This window comes from Marmota marmota, unplaced genomic scaffold, assembly GCF_001458135.2.
Source record: "Marmota marmota marmota unplaced genomic scaffold, marMar, whole genome shotgun sequence".
In the NCBI taxonomy this organism is placed as follows: domain Eukaryota; kingdom Metazoa; phylum Chordata; class Mammalia; order Rodentia; family Sciuridae; genus Marmota; species Marmota marmota.
In genome coordinates, this window is record NW_026000221.1 from 21352028 (window position 1) to 21369288 (window position 17261).

At 56.0% G+C, this 17261-nt stretch overlaps 1 protein-coding gene across 1 annotated transcript in view; it reads right to left on the minus strand.

The window, feature by feature from the left end:
• Nucleotides 1-5204: 5204 nt before the first annotated feature.
• LOC107144841 (cholesteryl ester transfer protein) overlaps nt 5205-17261 on the minus strand; it is a 19004-nt gene continuing 6947 nt past the window's right edge. Inside the window, exons 8-16 of the mRNA XM_015488697.2 lie at nt 16734-16825; nt 15426-15605; nt 14676-14726; nt 11311-11478; nt 7799-7866; nt 7155-7188; nt 6635-6707; nt 5671-5756; nt 5205-5527 (exon numbers count right to left, since the gene is read on the minus strand). Of these exons, the coding sequence (XP_015344183.2) occupies nt 5453-5527; nt 5671-5756; nt 6635-6707; nt 7155-7188; nt 7799-7866; nt 11311-11478; nt 14676-14726; nt 15426-15605; nt 16734-16825 (827 nt within the window). The 3' untranslated portion in view covers nt 5205-5452. The remainder of the gene's footprint in view (nt 5528-5670; nt 5757-6634; nt 6708-7154; nt 7189-7798; nt 7867-11310; nt 11479-14675; nt 14727-15425; nt 15606-16733; nt 16826-17261) is intronic.

Genomic DNA, 17261 nt, shown 5'->3' on the forward strand with positions numbered 1-17261 from the left:
CCGCCCCGGGCGCCTGCCACGCTCGGAACCCGGCCCAGGGGCTCGATCCCAGGTCACCGCCAGCAGAAGGAGGGTCCTCTCCTCCGAGGATGCGACTCTGGGGTGGAGGGTGAAGCCGGCGATGGCGGGAGTCGGCGACGCTGCAGGACCCGGGAGGAGTCCCCGCCAGGACTTTCTTGCAGACGGGATCAAAGCAAAGGGAGGAGGTGCCGCTGGGCGGGAAGCGGGCACTTAGAGCCCAGGGGTCCTGAGCCCTGGCCTGGGGAGTGCTCCTGGAGAGGGGCAGGGAGAAGGGAGTAACAGGTGGTGGGGACCGAGCCCTCGGCCGGCTGACCCAGAGAAACGCCATCTAGGAACATATCTAATCCTCAAAGTAGCACCAAATACAGATGGGAATGTCACCCTGTCTGCAGACGAACAGCTGAGGTTCAGAGAGGACAGAGATGAAGGACCTTGCCTAAGTCACACAGGGACCACTGGCAGAGAGGAGGGAGAAATGGAAAGAAGGTGCGGGGAGAGGGGGCAGGGAGGATGGGGCGGGAGACATTGAGAAGGTGAGTGGGGTGGCCGTCCTGAAAGGCCACCGGTCCAAGGTTTCCCCCCAGTCTCCCCAGCCTTTTCCCCTTGTCCTGAGATGGGGCCTCCCCTCTCCCTGCAGAGGACATGCTCACTCACCTTCAGTGACAGTCCCAGCTTCCATTCCCAGACAGCTTCTGTGCCCCAGGCCAGGTGTGTATGCGGAGGTGGGCCGGGCATTCCAAGTCAGGGGTCAGAGGTAGGACCATGGGCATCAGGCACCCTGGATTCAGGTCCTCCTTTCTTACTGACTATTCACATTGCCTAATGCCTTGACAACCCCTAGCCTCAGTTATACCTGCTGTAAGATGGGAATGATAAAATCCCTGCCCATAGATTGGTTGTGAGAATCTGGCCTGCAGCCAACCTCAAACTGGGGCTGGTGCCCTCTGTGCCTGAAGCCCATAGCATCCTTCTATTTTTGTCTCCTTTTGCAGGCCCCACATCCCCATCATACTTGAACCCCTGTCTTCCCAGGACCAAACCAGATAGCCAGAAATTGCACTGCAGCTGGGAGGGGGCCAGGTGTGGATTTTGCAGTTGAGTGCTTGTGTGCGACTCCCAGATCTGCCCCTCCTGGCTGGTAGCTCAGACAAATGCCTTGATGGTCCCCAGCCTCAATTTCCTCATCTGTCAGATGGGCTGTTCCCAGCCTCCCAGGCCACTGTAGCACGTATTGTGGAATTGTGGACGAGAATGTGGGGCTGTCAGGGGTGTGCATGAGAGTGATTGACTGTGTCCCAAGATCAGGGTTCAGCTCATGTTCACTGAGCACCCAAGGTCTGATTGTCCCTACCCAAAGTCCCAGGAGAGACTCTGGCCTGCTTTCCACGCAGGCAGGGTAGGCAAATGGACACACGGACAGACAACCACAATGTAGAAAGACAAATGCAGACCATTTTTAATCTTGAACAGCCCCATAAGGAGGGTAGGACAAAGATTTCCAACTCAGGGGGGCAGATGAAGAAATGAAGTCCAGATAGGTCAGGTGAGTTACTCATGGTCACACAGCAATCAGGAGTAGAGATGAGTCTTTCCACCCTAGGGGTACGAGACCTGTCAAGAAGAGTCCTGGGAAAGATGCTTTCCTAAACCCTCCCTGTGCTCAGCCTGGTGCACATTTTCTCTGGCTCACAGTGTACACGGTCCTCTAGTATAAATTACACGTCCATCTGGTTTGGAACGGCCCAGTCCTGTGTATGAGAACCAGCTCAAGATTCTGTGAGACTGAAGAAAGAAGCAGCCTGGTCAGGGATTGCACCACGGGCAGCTTACAGGGCGCTGCAAACAAGAGCATTTCCTGGTGTCAACAAGGCAGGGGGGTTCCCACAGCCCAAGGAGGAGGCAGCACTGCACACAGCTTGCCAGGCGAAGGTGGGCGGGGACACCTGGAATGGACCTGGCATCTTTCACAAACAACTAGCATGCTTCAACACATTTTAGGGTTGGTGGCCAACACAAGCTGCTCAGCTGCTGCCTGAATGACTGTTTGTCCTGTAAGGCTCGGGATGCATGCCAGGGTCAGCTGGTAGCAACAGTGGCCCATGCATTTCCCATTTGTCTGAGGCCTGGTCCTGGAGCCCAGGCTCAGCTGCCCAGGCAGCAGGATGGGCTTCCACTGGGCCCTGGCCTTGGGGAGCCCCTCTCGGCTCCCTGGAGGAAGCAGCAGATACTGACGTCCCCCTGGGGCAGCCCAGTACTCCACAGGGGCCAGGAGGACTTCCTGGATTTTTGAGGTAGGTCTAGGTCAGAACTTCTAGGCTTGGAGGGAGGCCACAGAGCTTGGGAGAGGGGTCCAGCAGGTTTGTCCTGTTCTAGCAAGATCCTCTGGGATTCCATAGCTCCTTTGGCCACTTACTCTCCTTGGACCTGGGGAGACGCTAAGGGCGGAGAAGGAACTGGAGCCACAGCTACCCTCCTTTCAGGAACAGGGGTGAGTCCCACGGTCTCCCCAGGTCCCAGCTGGGCGGGGGTTGTTGAAGGTGACTTGACGCTTCGTGGGACTTCTCTGTGTGTCCCTAGTGAGGGGCCAATCCCATCAAGCATCGCCTGCCCGATCGCCTTGCACGCTGGCTGTTAAAACCACAGATCAGGCCCCTCAGCCACCGCTGGCGAGGACCCTGCCTGTGGCTCTCTCAGCTTCTCTCTGTTCTCTTATTCATTTATTTATTATTTGTTTATTTTCGTAGCACTGGGGATTGAACTCAGGAGCAATTTACCACTACGCTACCTCCCCAGCCTTTTTTTATTTTGAGTCAGAGTCTCACTAAGTTGCTGAGGCTGGCCTCCAACTTTCGATCCTCCTGCCTCAGCTTCCCGAGTCACCAGGATTATAAGCGAGTGTCACCGTGCCCAGCTTTCTCTCTGTGTTACTCTGGCCTCTGAGTTTCTTGACTCTGTCACGGTTTCCTCTACCTGAGGGACTCCAGCATCTTGCTCTGTGTCTTAGTCCGTTTCCTGTTGCTATAACAGAATACCCGAGACAGGGTGCTTTAGAAAGAAAAGTTGATTTGGCATGGCACGGGAGAGGGCCTCCTGTGGCTTCGACTCTTGGGCGTGTGACAGGGGCAAAGCATGAGAGCCTTGCTTCCAAGAGTCTGCTCTCCCTCATGAACCCCCTCCTTCAGGGGAGGCAAGAGGCCCCCTCTCATGGCCTGATCACCTCTTAAAGGTCCCCGGCCCAGCAACGTGGGTTTTGGGGGGACAAATCACTTTCCAGCCAACACGCTATGCTTTTCCCATCCCACTCCAAGGTGTGTCGGGGATTCTCTTCACCCACCTGGACTGAGCAGGCCCTTAGGACTGTAGCCTGGGGACAGGAGGAGAAAGAGCCTTTTACGTGGGCTGGAAACATGCTCAGAGACGCTCTTCTTCCTCACTAAAGTCTGATGTATGTTCCTTTTTGAGACTCCATCCTCCTGCTCCTCCTGGACCAGACAGCGGCCTCTGTATGCCCCTCCCCGACCCTGGGGATCTGAAGCCTCCATCCTCCCCACTTCCTGTCCAGCACTGGCATCCCAGGGGACCAGAGCCTTGCTTCAGGCCCCGGAGGGAAGCTGGTTAGAAGAGGAGCCTGGACTTTCGTGGGTGGGCAAAGGCCCCGAAGGCCCCGGTGCTGTCGGGGCAGGAGAGACGGGGTCTGGGAGGGCCTTCCTGCTACCCAGCGTCCAGGGCCCCCATCAGGACGCTGGAGAGAACTCAGGGACAGTCACAGTTGCCTGGGGTATCTGACCAGGAGTGAGAGGCATTCGTGAGTGTGTCAGTGAGTGGCTCAGGGAGTGGGTGACTGTCTCGGGACCCCTCCTTGCCCTCCTGCCCCCCCAAGTCTTTGCAAATCCCTCCTTAGACTTCAAGAGGCAGCTCCAATATCCCCTCTACCCCTGGTCACTGGAAGATGCAAGGGTGTGTTCATGTGTCCCAACCGATTGTGGTTGTGAGCTTCCCCCAACCAGGAAACCCACCATTCACCCAGGTGCCCCAGACAGGGCTGAGGACGCCGCCCAGGCTCGGGCATCCAGGATTTCGGATTCTGCGGGGAGTGCAATGCCAGATGGAGGTGCAGCGGGATGAAGTGTCCCCTAGAGGGTCTCTGCTGCCCGTGGCCCCCTTGCCCGGGTCATGCTCCGGACCCAAGCCTGGCACTGCGGCCTCCTTCCCACTTAGACCATGAGCTGTTCAAGACCCCGGACCACGTTCCCGTCTCCAGGTGGCACCCGTGCTGGGTCCTGTGATTTGCTCCTGAGGACCCTGATGACAGTATCTGTGTCTTGGCCACCTGGTGCCCCTCAGAGCCTCAGGCCTGTTGGGTTCAGGGCCATGAGTGTTGCCCGTGGCTGGCTGCCGTCTGAACGTGGAGAGGAGTCACTAGAGGATGTGACTCCAGAGGTCACTGACACCCTGAGGGGCTGGCCTTGATCTAGCCCTGAAGGGTGGAGGGCTTCAAGGAGGGGCACCTGCCAGGAGAGGGGCTGTTCAAGACTGTCCAGCAGAGGGGGCAGCACTGGTGTGACAGAGACAGAGGGTCTGGCCGAGAATGGTGGATTCTGGGTGGGTCTGGCAGGTACCAGGGGGCCAGTCAGGGAGACCCTTAATTCCAAGGAGGAGGTTTGGGTGGCTCCCTCCAGGCTCTGGTGCAGGGATCAGGAGCAACCGCTGTGGAAGGGCTGGCAGGAGGGTGGACACCCAGGGCTGGGCTTGTCAGATCTGGCCAGCAAAGGACAAATGTCATTCCCTGCCCTGCCCCAGTGCCCCTCTACTGAAGAACTGTGGGAAGCCATTCTCGCACGTGATTGGGCACCTCCCGGATTGGGTGTGAGGCGCTCTGGCCAACTGTGCCGGAGCTATCCTTACCCTCTCCAGGTGCGAGAGCCTGTCCATGTGGGGGTGTGACTGACCACTGACACTGAGGCCAATCACTGACCCTGACCTTGGAATGCTGCCCCCCTCGACCTTCATTGGATGGAATTTCCCCCTGAATTTCTTGTTCCCCAATAAAAGGCCACTCCCTGGCGTGCTCTCTCTCTCTCTCTCTTGCTAGCCCTGAGTAAGCCTTGCTGCCCTACCGGGTGGTTCGAGGTAAGAGCCAGAGAGGTGAGAGCCGTCTCGGACCTGGTCATAGAAAAAGGTCATTGAGTCTGTGTGTTTTATTTTGATCTCACTAGTTAACTTCTATGCCACGAACCTCTTTAATGAAACCAGCGTGCTGGTCGCCTGGTGGAAAGAACCACCTCGCAGCTCCTGGACACAAAATTTTAATGTCATGGGCCTCCGTCTTCCTACGCGCACCCTGACTCCATGCGGATAGACAGAGAGGCCGGGTTCAGCTGCGAGCCCGGTCGGGGCCTCCTGGTTGGAGACCCAGGCAGCTCCAGGATCCCTAGCCCAGGCTCTGCAGGAAGTCCACCAGCAGGTGCTCCGGGAAGCCAAAGTCCATTTGCAGCAGCAGAAAGCCCTGGAGAGAGCAGCAGGCTAACTGGCCCCAAGGCCACCAGGAGGCACTGGGCGCGCCCCTCTGCCCATCTCCCCAGCAGCCGCCAGTCACCCCAGGGAAGCCCTCTGGGGCTGCGTCCCCAGGAGGTGGGACCGTGCACTCACATCACGAGAGATGATCTCAGGGTTGATGATGTCGAAGAGGTCCAGGCCCTTGCTGTTCATGAGCGCCGTAAATGTCACCTCGAGCCCTGGGGCAGGGAGGGAGCCCCAGTCAGCCCTTCTTGGGGAGCAGGCCCAGCCCCAGGCTTGTGGGAGACGTTGGGACCAACATTCTGTGAATCTGCCCTGCTTAGCCGACCCTGGGGAGCAGCCATCACTCCCAGGCCTGCTCTGGGGGTCACGCCTCCCCTCACTGATCTTCCAGGTGCTCTTTGCCACCACACAGAGCAGTCGCCCCAGCAACCCAGCTCAGTCCACCCCCCATTTTAGCTCCATGATACAGATGGGGAAAACTGAGAGACGGAGACAGTCAGCCAGGGTGATTCCTGTTTCTACTCTTCTCCTCTTGAACAAGCAGATATTAAAAAATGAAGACCGGCCTGTCCCCTATGCCCATGGGGAACAGGGCACAGAGCTCTCGGAAGGTCCTTGTCCAACGCACACCCCCTTACTCTGTGCCAGTGTCTCAGATTCCACCATTAAAGTCACTGCAGAGGGACAAACATCCTACAATGTCAAGATCCAAAGGGGATCTGGGGACCATCAAGTCTGACTTCATTTCATAGGAAGGGAAACTGAGGCTGGGGTACAACAAGGTGGCACCCTCCAGCTGTCAGGCCCAGCCTTCTCTCTGCCGTTGACAGTGGGCTCAGCCGCCATGTGGGTGGCAGTGGTGGTGTTCTCAAGGGGAGCCAGCATCAGGGGTCCATGCATCTGGCCAGGTCAGTGGCCTGCATTGCCACCAACAGGGAGAGGTACCTTAGGGAAGGGACGCAGGACCCCTAAGTGTCATGGCTGGAGAATCAGAGGCCCCGGGGGTGGGGCCTCTGCACTCCGCCATCTGAGAGGTGTGGGGACAAAGTCAAGTGTGACCCGCACCCCAGCCTCTCCACCTGGCCACACTTACGAGTCATGACCTCAGGGATGCCCACCGTGGAGACCATCGACCACAGGAAGTTCTGGGCGGACTTGAAGTTGCTCTGTCAATCAGAAAGGCCCATGGTGAGTGCTCCCTGGGAGCCCAGCAGTGACCCATGGGTGGATGGCCACACAGTCCACGTGAGCATTCATTCAGGTGCCCAAGAAAAAAGACATCCCAGCCAGCCCTCGCCTCCTGCCTCCTTCCTGCGAGGTCCTTCCGAGGCCCTGGGGAGGGCGGGGGCTGTTATCCCATTCACAAGGGGAAAACTGAGGCCCAGGGAGAGGCCCCATGGCCAGGACTCTCCCGCCTCCTCAGTCCACACTACCACGACCTCATTTCTGCAACCTGAGAGCTCTCCCCGCAGACACAGCGGGAGGAGGGTCACAGGTGACTGGGAGGGGACATATGGGCCATTTCTTTGGGTTTTGTTGGTTTCATTTAGGGACCTCTCCCTGCTTTCTTCAAGGCATGAGGCCCTACAGACTTATCTCCCAAGCCCACCTACCTCATCGATGCTGGAAGTAGACTTGGGTTGAGTCCTGAAATCAAAAAGAGACGGGAACTGGGCCCTCCACTGGGCTCCTTTCTGGAACACCCCCCAGAAAAGAAACCCTAGGAATCTAGGTGCTTCTGCCCAATACTTAAGGCCCTCAGTAAGAAAGGCCTTTGGAATACTGTCCCAAGGTTTGCCATTTCAGCCGGGCACGGTGGCACACACCTGTAATCCCAGTGGCTGCGGCAGGAGGATGGCCACTTCAAAGCCAGCCTCAGCAACTTAGCGAGTCCCTGAGCCACTCAGCAAGACCCTGTCTCTAAATAAAATACACGACAGGGCTGGGGATGTGGCTCAGTGGTTCAGTGCCTCTGGGTTCAGACCTCAGTACCAAGAAGAAAAAAAAAAAAGATTTTGCCATTCCAGATGCCAGACCTGAGCTCAGGTCCCCTCCCCTCTGCTGGGCCCTCTGTCATTCCCTCCCGTGGTGTCTCTTCCTCCTCATCTAGACTCTAGGGAAGGTCTCTCCCTGTGGTCGAGCCGGAAGTCTGCACTTCCCCACCAGGACCCAGTCCCCCCCCCGCCACCCCCCGTCCCGACTGCAGAGTCGGGACCAGGTTGGCTGAGCTGCTGCCCCCGCCCCCTGCAGCACCTACTGGAGATCCAGGAGGTGCAAGGACAGCTTCTTCTTGGCATAGGAGGCCTGGATGGTGGTGACCATGTCCTGGGGGGAGAAACCAGATCTGCTGTGAGCCAGGGGCTTCCCGAAGCAGAGAGCAGCCCTCCTGTCTAGGGCTCCCGACTGCACGGGGTAACCAGATGGACAGGTGTGGAGAGCTGGGGTCCCGGGATCCTGGGGTGGAGCTGAACTCCTGGTCTTCTGAAAAGAGCGGGAAGGCCGGGCGTGTGACCCGGGGCAGAGGGCTTGCCCAGCAGCTCCAGGGCCTGCGCTTCCTCCCCAGCATCAAACCCAGGCCAAACCTGCGCAAGTCCCCAGCACCTGCAGTGTCGGCCTAGGACCCCGAGTCCCGCCGGCACTTCCTGTCCTGGTTTCTGATTTACCCATCCCCAGTCTCCTCGGGCTGGTTAGTCAGAAACCACAGAGGAGCAGGACTTCCCGGTGCGGCTCGCTTCTTCCACCTCCAGAGGGAAGCCGCGTCCGGGCACCTGAGGATTCCTCTGCCTGGGGTCAGATTGACCTGCATTTTCACACTTTGGACGTCAGACACACCGGGGTGCCACTGCTCCTGTGTGGTCCCCTGACCAGCAGCGTCAGCACCAGGAGGAGGATCGTGTTGGAGATGCAGACTTTCAGGCCCTGCCCCAGACCTACCAGCAGAGACCCTGCAGATGGACCCAGGAATCTGCTTTCACAGCCTCCCCAGGGGATGCCCACACCAAAGCAGGAGACCTGTGGCACCAGGCGACTCTCAAGCAAACTGATGTTGAGTTGAAGTTGCTCTAGCACTTCCTGAAGCACACATTTTTATTTTATGGTGCTGGCCAAAAGTAGAGGTTGTCACCATTTGACTCGGTTATCCCACCCCTCGGCATATACCCATAGGACTTAACATCATCCTACCACCGTGAGGCAGCCACATCAACGTTTATAGCAGCCCAAATCAAAATAGCTAAGCTATGGAACCAACCCAGGTGCCCTTCAAGGATGAATGGTAAAGAAACCGTGGAATATAAACACAATGGAATATTACTCAACCATAAAGAAGAATGAAATCATGGTATTTGCTGGTAAATGGATGGAACTGGAGACTCTCATGCTAAGTGAAGTAAGCCAATCCCCAAAAACCAAATGCCAAATATTGTCTCTGATAGGTGGATACTAACACACAATATGGGGGCAGGGATGGAAGTTCATTGGATTAGACACAAGGGAAGGAAGGGAAGGGAGGGGGGAATGGGAATAGGAAAGACAGTGGAATGAATCAGACATAAATTTCCTATGCTCACATATGGATACACGACCAGTGAAACTCCCCATCACGTACAACCAAAAGAAAGGGATCTTAAATAAGAATAAGTCATACTTCACGTATGTAAAATATGTCAAAATACACCCTGCTGTCCTGTGTATCAAAAAAAGAACAATAAAAACAAAGTAGAGATTATGCGGTCTTTTGTTCAGCGAGCTAGTTATTCTCTGCCTCTGCCCGTTACGCTGTGAGCTTCATGCGGACCACAGGGCCTGGCCCAGAGGAAGAATTTAACAGATGTTGTTAAAAATCCATGAATGGATGAATGTTCTGGGGCTGCAGAAACTACTGACTCAATAAAAATGTGACGTGTGACCTTGAACAAATGACCTGCCGGTTCTCCCTTTGAAGAGGCCTCTGTCTGGTAAAGGGGTGGCCTGGTGGATCCTTGGGGGCAGCTCCCACCAGGGCCCCCCGTGGGTCACCTGCCCTGGCTCTCTCCTGGCCCCTGGAGAGCTGGCCGACACTTATTTCTGGAAAAGCCCCCTTCAGCTCCACCTGATCCCACCCTGGCTGACAGCTGATGTTCACCACCAGATTCACAAGTAAGAAGAGAGGTTTTGGGGTGGGGGCAGAGACAGGAGAGGATTACTGGAAAAGTTGGGGGGGGTGAAACAGGATACCCGGGGAGGAGGTGTTTGTTGTGTTTGCAAAGATTCTCTGCTTGACCAAAATTCAAGGAGGCTCCAGAACCTTCTCCTAGGACCACGATGTGTTGCCTATAAATGAGTTTTTGCGAGAACACCGCTAAACCAGTCTAGCAAGAATCCCCACCTTCAGTATCTGATCAGCCTCATCTTTGATCTGGTTTCTGATCCCCCACGTGGCCCACGGGATATCTGGACCAGCTTCAGCAAGAATCCTGTTAGGTCCCTTTCCGTCGCAGCTCCTTAGCCCAGAGGTGCCCTCTCAGGGCACCCTAAGACCCCCTGCGGTGGTCCTTGTCTTTATCATCCCCACAGGCTGAACAAAGCCTTAGCTTTCACAAGTATTGCAAAAGTATTGAATGCGTTTTTCTGAAATTTTCGGATTCTTCAATAACAAACAATAAGTAAAGAAAATGAGATAACACGAAATTTTAAGAGATTTTCAAAAAGGTAAATACCACATGCTCTCCTGGATTGGCTCTTGGTACAGAAAAGGGGCATCAGTGCAAAAACTGGTGGGAGCCCGTCTGGAGTCTGGTCCTGATAGTGTTCCTCACTCAGGGCTGAGTCACAGCCCATGGGGTGGGTTCTGAGAGACATCAACCACAGGGAAGCCAGGAGGACAGCAAGTGACCCCTCTGCATGTCTTTACAACTTTCATTCAAATCTGAAATTCTTCCAAAATAAAAGGTTGATAAAAAATAAAATACCAAAGGGAACTCTGTTCCATTTGTCCCTTGTGGGTGGCTGAGGGCAAAGTACTTCAGGGAGTGTGGTTCTCTTCTTTAGATTTCTCTATTTTCCAGGGTGTGCCTGTCTTATCTTTATCTTTAGTTTCTAATGTACTAAGAAAGTTTGAGAAGCTGGGTGTGGTGGCGCACGCCTGGTACCCCAGCAACTCGGGAGGCCGAGGCAGGAGGATGGCAAGTTCAAGGCCAGCCTCAGCAACTTAGTGTGAACTTGTCTTAAAACAAAAAGGGCTGGGGATGAAGAAAGAAAGAAAGAAAGAAAGAAAGAAAGGAAGGAAGGAAGGAAGGAAGGAAGGAAGGAAGGAAGGAAGGAAAAAGGAAAAGAAAAGAAGTATTAAGGACACAGAGAAGAACATCAGGGATCACGTGGAGCTTCAATTCTTTATCTACAATCACAAAATCAAATAAACTCTGCAAACTGAAAGCCGTTTTTGTTTGTTTTTTAAGTGTGTGGCCAAAGCCTGGCTGTCCCAATGGGAGGCCTTGGAGAGTGTATTTATCTTGCTTCTTTTGAGCGTCCGGGCGTGTGGATTGTGGAGTTCCCCCCGCCCCGGCCCCTCTAGAGTGTTCCTCTCACGCACTGCGCTGCTTTTCTAAAACACACAAAGTTTTGAATCTGGAAATCCACGTGGCCTAATGGATTTGGGAGGAGGAACCCCCGGGCCTGGTGTGCGACGGAGCCACACGCAGAGGTGGGGAGATGGATTTGGAGACATCAGAGGCCCCTGTCCCCTGCCCTGGATGGCCAGGTCCCTGCCCCTCCCCCCTGCACCCACCTCACCTCTTCAAAGGTATGAGCCACAGCAGTTTGGCCATCCGGGTGGGGGAAGAGGAATTTCACCACCACGGAGGAGGTGACCACGACGCCCTTGTTCTGACAAGATATCTTGGGCCTCTTCGGGCAGTAGACGATCACTTGGGTCTGGCTGGTGGGGATATTGCCGAATAGCTGTGGGAGACAGGGGTGGGGGACAGGGGCCATTAGAAGAGCTGTCACTGATGCCCTCAGAGAGGGAAGGGATGAAGCTGACTCGGGTGTCCCAGGGCTGGGAGAAGAGGAAACTGCTGGGGCAGAGGCTCCGGCCCCAGGCTGGGTTCCAACTCTGGAAATCCTAAGCTGCACCACTTCACAAATCTGCCAGTTAACTGAAAAATTAAGACTCTTGTCTCTTCTGACCATTGGGTTTTTTTGTCCCCCGTGTACTAGTGAAGCTGTTCCTTGCCCTGTCCCCTCTCAAGGGTGGGAAGGACACCTTGGCTTAGCCTTTGTGCTCCGGCTTCACCTGTACCCTGGGGATAATGGTTCCTGCCTCAGAGGACGGTTATGAGGATTAAATGAGATGATTCAAGAAGGAGCTGAGACTAGGTCCTGCCACACGGTGACCCTCTCTTCTAAAAATATCCATGGATTCCCCACTACGCTTCATCCCTGGGCCAGAAGTATAGTCACAGCAGAGAACCAGACAGACCAGCAAAGCTCAAATTTATCAGATGATTCCAAAGCTAAATGCAAAATTTCAACTGAGAGGCAGTTTAAAGGAGAGATGGACCAGGTTGTGGCCCCAAAGCCCTCAAGAGGAGATCTGATCTGTATCCAGGAAGGTGGGAGAGGCCTTCCCTGAGGATGAGGAGGAGTCAGATGGGACAGGGGGAGGGAAAACCCTTCTAGACAGAGAGGACAGCACATGCAAAGGCCCTGTGGAAGGGACTGGCCAAAATAAGGACTGGACAGGTGGCGAGTGAGGCTGGAAGTGGCAAGTAGCCTGAGATCGGCCTCACCTGCCTGCAGGAGAGCCCGTGGGACTGGGCTCAAGGAGACCTCCACCCGGGAACCCACGGACCCAGTGGATGCTTTACAACAAAACGTTTTATTTAATACATGGCCAAGCTCAAAAGAAAGACAGGGCCAACCCCAGGTCTCAGAGAGGGAGGAATATTATAAGGCAAAGCTATAAGCAGTGTGGCCCAGACAGTAGGATGTGGCTCCAGACCACAGTGTCCTGGGTTTTATGTCCTGAGAGAGAGAAAGAGCAGTGAGAGGCAGAAGAGGAACCAAGTCATTTCCACTCAGTGAAAAGGAGACTAAAAATCTTCCCTTGTTTAAGAATGTCCCGGGGAGTGTCGGAGGGAGGCGAGAGGGTGTCAATCAAAAGGCTGAGCCAGGCTCAGCAGGACTGAAGGTTGATTTATACGGCAGGGCGTCCTGAGCTGCGTGATCACGTCACATCCAAGACTAACACGTGACGTAGTCCTGAGGGCTCCCAGCAGAAATAAATACCAAACTGTCTTCTTAGGGAATTTAGGTTCATCCAGGGCACAGCTGTCCACGGAAAAATCATATTCCACCAAAGACGAGCTCGTGGACAGACAGGAATGGCAATCCACACAAGGAAACCACCCACCATGAGGGGTCGCCAGCAAACCCACAGGCAGGAGGGTGAGGACCCAAGAACCAGACATAGTAGAACAACCTGGCGGAAAGTCCCAAGTAACTTTTTAAAAAAATGATTAGAGGAAAGAGCCACCATGAAATGATGGCACTCTGGGGTGGGAGAGAAGAGAGATTTTAAAAACCAAACTCAAAAAGTTATTATAAATAAAAGTTATTGAGGTTAAGATGGAAAACTCAGTGGGTGGATAAATGGATATGACCTAGCTGTAAAGAAAATTAATGAATCGGAAGAAATGTCTGGAAAAACTATCCGGAATTTAGGAATTTTGCACAGAAATATCAAAAGATGAAAAAATATGTCAGAGTAACTAACAGATATAGAAGATGGAGAGAAGGTCCAACCTGCGTCTAATTCAAGGAGGCGAGAAAACAGAGTAGAGGTAATAACTGAAGAGATGGAGACCGAGCCGTTCTCAGAGGTGAACCATGACGCTGTGTCTAAAACAACTAGGTTGAGAGTAGACAGGGGCCAGGCAATACGGGATCCCCGAGGCCAGCACACAGAATCTCGCCATATCCCGCGACCCTGGTCCTTTATCTTTGATGAGTTGTGAGCTGGCAGGAAGGTGATCAGTTTTACTTCTCGAATAGATTGTTCTATTGACCTCCTTAGAGAACAGATGGTCAGGGATATCAGGATGCAGGAGGACTCCCTGCAGAGGGAGCCCTCCAGGAGATAATGGTAGCCAGGTCCAGGGGGAAGGTGGAGACAGAGAGGTGGACAGACCCTACCAACAGTGAGGATGTCTGATGGACAGGACTCAGGAAGGGGGATGAGGGAGGAGGGAGGGCAAGGGCACTCCAGGCTCCGAGCTGCACACACGGAAGGAAGCGAGGCGTCTGCAGGGCTGGGAACGGGGGCGGGGGGGGGCAGATCTGAAGCTCAGAAGGAAGAGAGGCCATGTCCACGAGGACAGCACGAGGACACAGAAGGAGCAGGTGGGGGGAGGGGCTGGAAGAAGGAAGCTGAGGGACGAGTTTCACTGGGGCCACTGCCCAGCTCTGGGGAAGTAGCGTAGCAGTGGTCACCAGGCAGTTACTGAGTTGGTGTGGATGGGGGTGGCCGAAGGCTGGGCGAGGGGCAGCTGGAGGTTCAAGGATGGTGAGGGAGGATGAAGTCACTGCAGTGGGCAGGGCGAGCGAGACCAGAGGCTGGGGGCAGTTTGCCCAGAGACAGCGAGGATCTGCTCAGGCCAGGGACCGGGGATTCACAGTGGAACCTCCCACGGAGAGAGGGACTGTGGACATCATTGCCACTCGGCAGAGCAGGCAGAGGCTGTGACCCCCAAGGAGTCTGCCCGAGGTTGGCTTTGGGATCAGGGATGACCAGTGGCCTCATCCTCTCACCAGGGCCCTCCGAGCCTGGGGTGATCCTGGGCGTCCAGCCTCCCGCAAGGCCCAGTGGCCTGGGTAACAGAGCACGGTCCTCGGGGCCGTGACAGCTGGCTCTGACCCAGCTCTGCCATTTGCTGCGTTCCCCTGTGTGTAGATGGGGACCATGGCCGTGCCTCACCCCAGGGTTGTCGTGAGCGTGGCAGGAAGTCACATGCAGAAAGGGTCCAGCTCGGGGCCCTGTATGGAGCTCAGGCCGAGCTGTCCTAGTCACCACTGCTGCTGTGGCTGGCTGAATAGGGACTTCTGAAGCAAAAGTAGAATCGGGGTACAGAGACGAACCCCAGCAGCAGGGCAGTTACCTCCAGAAACATGTCCTGGTTGGTGTTGAAGCCGTGGGTCTCCAGCACTGCCTGAAAGAGAGGGGCCAGAGATGGCCAGGGGGTCAGTCCTCACAAGGAAACCGCAGGGATGGGGTGAGAGGCCAGGGCCTGACCCCTCCCCAAACCAACTCCCGACCCGCCCCCCTACATGATCTGACATGCTCTGGGCAGGTGGGGTGCAGAGGACCCCTGACCTGACTCGAGGCCACACCGTCTACATGACCCTGGGGAAGTCTCTTCCCTTGAGGCTTCAGTTTCCCCATGAATTTAATGACAGGCATGGACTGGGGACCACGTAAGCACTTCTGGTATGGAAGAGTGCAGACTGGAGCCACCTCGTCCAAGCTGTGTGTTCTTGGACAAGTTATCTACCCTCTCTGAGCTTTGTTGTGTTTTTGTTGTTGGAAAATGGAGGTAGTGACAGTACTTACCCCACAGAGTGAGTGCAGCCAAAATACATTCAACACAGATAGTAATGGCAGCTCACATTCATGGCTCAGTTCCCGTGTGGCAAGCATCTGCCTATTTAACTACTGATTCCTCAATTGATGGGTCAATCCACCCAACACACAGTAGGTCCCAATCAATGCTGAACTTCAGGGTCATGGCTGCAGCTCGGATGGTTCCTGGCTCCTCTGGTGCCCCCAGAATCTCCTCCGTGCTCCTCCGCTGTGGGCACGCATGCCACACACCCACCCAGGGACGTCCTGGCAGCCACCTGCCCCTCACCTTGAACTCCTCCCCGGTCAGGCTGAGCCTGAGGCGTCCATCCTGGAAGGCGGCCCTGGCCAGGGAGTCGAGGACTTGCTCCGAGAACCAGAAGTAGAGCATGCGGGCGTCCCCCAGGAGGCTGGGCGAGAAGGTGGGCAGCGGGAGGTCCTCAGAGACGTTCTTATAGATGAAATGACCCTGGAGGAAGCGGGGGATGCTGGCTGCCCCTCCCCTGTGTCCCTGCTGGAGCGGCTCCAGGAACACTGAGAGGAGCCGTGGGGAACACCCAGCCCAGAGGAGCGTGGGGAGCCGAGAAAGAGCTGCCCCTGGCCGGCTCCCAGCCCAGCCTTCCTTGCTCAGGGTTCATCCCGAGGCTCTGCTCTGTTCCCAGCACTGGGCGAGGTGACCCAGCAGACGTGTCACCACCCTCAAAGCCTGACATTCCAGGAAGGACCACAGGCAGAGCCGTGGTGGCCCTGGGCCTCTGTGCTCTGTGACCAGGACAGCTGGCCAGCCTGAGCGCCGTCCTGCACCTTCTGGGACCAGGGGATGGACAGGGAGCCCCACAAGTGGCAATCGGAAGTCAGGCCCCTGCCCGGCGCCTGCTCCTCTAGCCCGCGAGGGGTGAAGGGGCTTCGCGGGCGGCCACGAGCTCCCTGAAATGTTCCTTTGCTCACTTTTCTGGGGACAGGCTCCATCACAGACAGGCTGCTGGTTCTCTAAACCCACCACTGCAGAGTTCTGTGACACCCCGTCTTTGACCAGGTCACAGCGGCCTGGGGTACACTTCTTTGCCTTCCTTGCAGCTAGGACCATGTGACGGAGGTCAGGCCACTGGATGTGAGCAGAGTGTGGGGTGACCAGCCAGCAACAACACAGAGCCTGCATGCCCAACAGCATGGCGCTGCAACCCCCTGCGATGCTCACGGTAGCCACTCTGAGCAGGAAGTGAACGTCTGAGGGTTCAAGCTGCTGTTACTCTGGGCATCTTCCTTACAGCAGCAGAACCTAGTCCTAAGTAGCTGTGGTAGAGCTTCCCAGATGCCCCAAGGGGCCTTGGCTTCTCCACACCCAATGGAGGATGCTGGAAGCCAAATAAGCCTTCTAGAAGGAGCTGGTGCTTTGTGAGGTCCCTGGGAGGGGAGGGTCAGCACAGAGGGTCAGACACAGAAGCTACCCCCCACCCCTGCCTTGCCACACCAGGGGACACCTGAAGAGGTGCAGCAGAAGAATGTGTGGCTTCCCCAGGCTGGGGGCAGTGTGACCAGGACACAGGTAAGGACAGAGGCTGAGGAGCACCCAGGAGGGGAGCCCTGCCACCCCCACCTTGTGGTGTGACTCCAGGTGGGCTGCTGTGATGTCAGGGGGTCCTGTCAGGGAAATGTCCACCCGGATGTCTCCAGAGGAGAGGATGCTGGCTGCGGGGAGAGAAGGGCAGGCTGGAGCCCAGGATGGGAGCTGCCTGGTGCAGGGGTCCCCCAGCCCCCCACAGGAGCCCCGCCTCCTGCCCAGTGCTCCCGGGTAAAGTGGGTCCTGGGGGCACTGGGGGCACTTTTCATTGTCTTTTCCCAGCGCCTGTCCGTCTGGTGTCTGTTGGCTCCACCAGCAGGAGTCCTGGACGCTGGTTCCCTGCGGGAGGCCCAGGCTGGAGCCCCAACCTGCCCTGGGGGGGCTGGACGGCAGGAGCCGGGAGCCGACCTCGCGGGTTCCTGTCCTCATCCCCAATGGCACCATCTACCCCAGGGCTGTGTCTTTGTGGGGTCAGGGGTCAGCAGACATTCTCTATAAGCCACCAGAGGGTAAGCGCCCACTAGGATCCCAACCAACTGTGCGCAAAAGTGCCCCCCCCCCCCC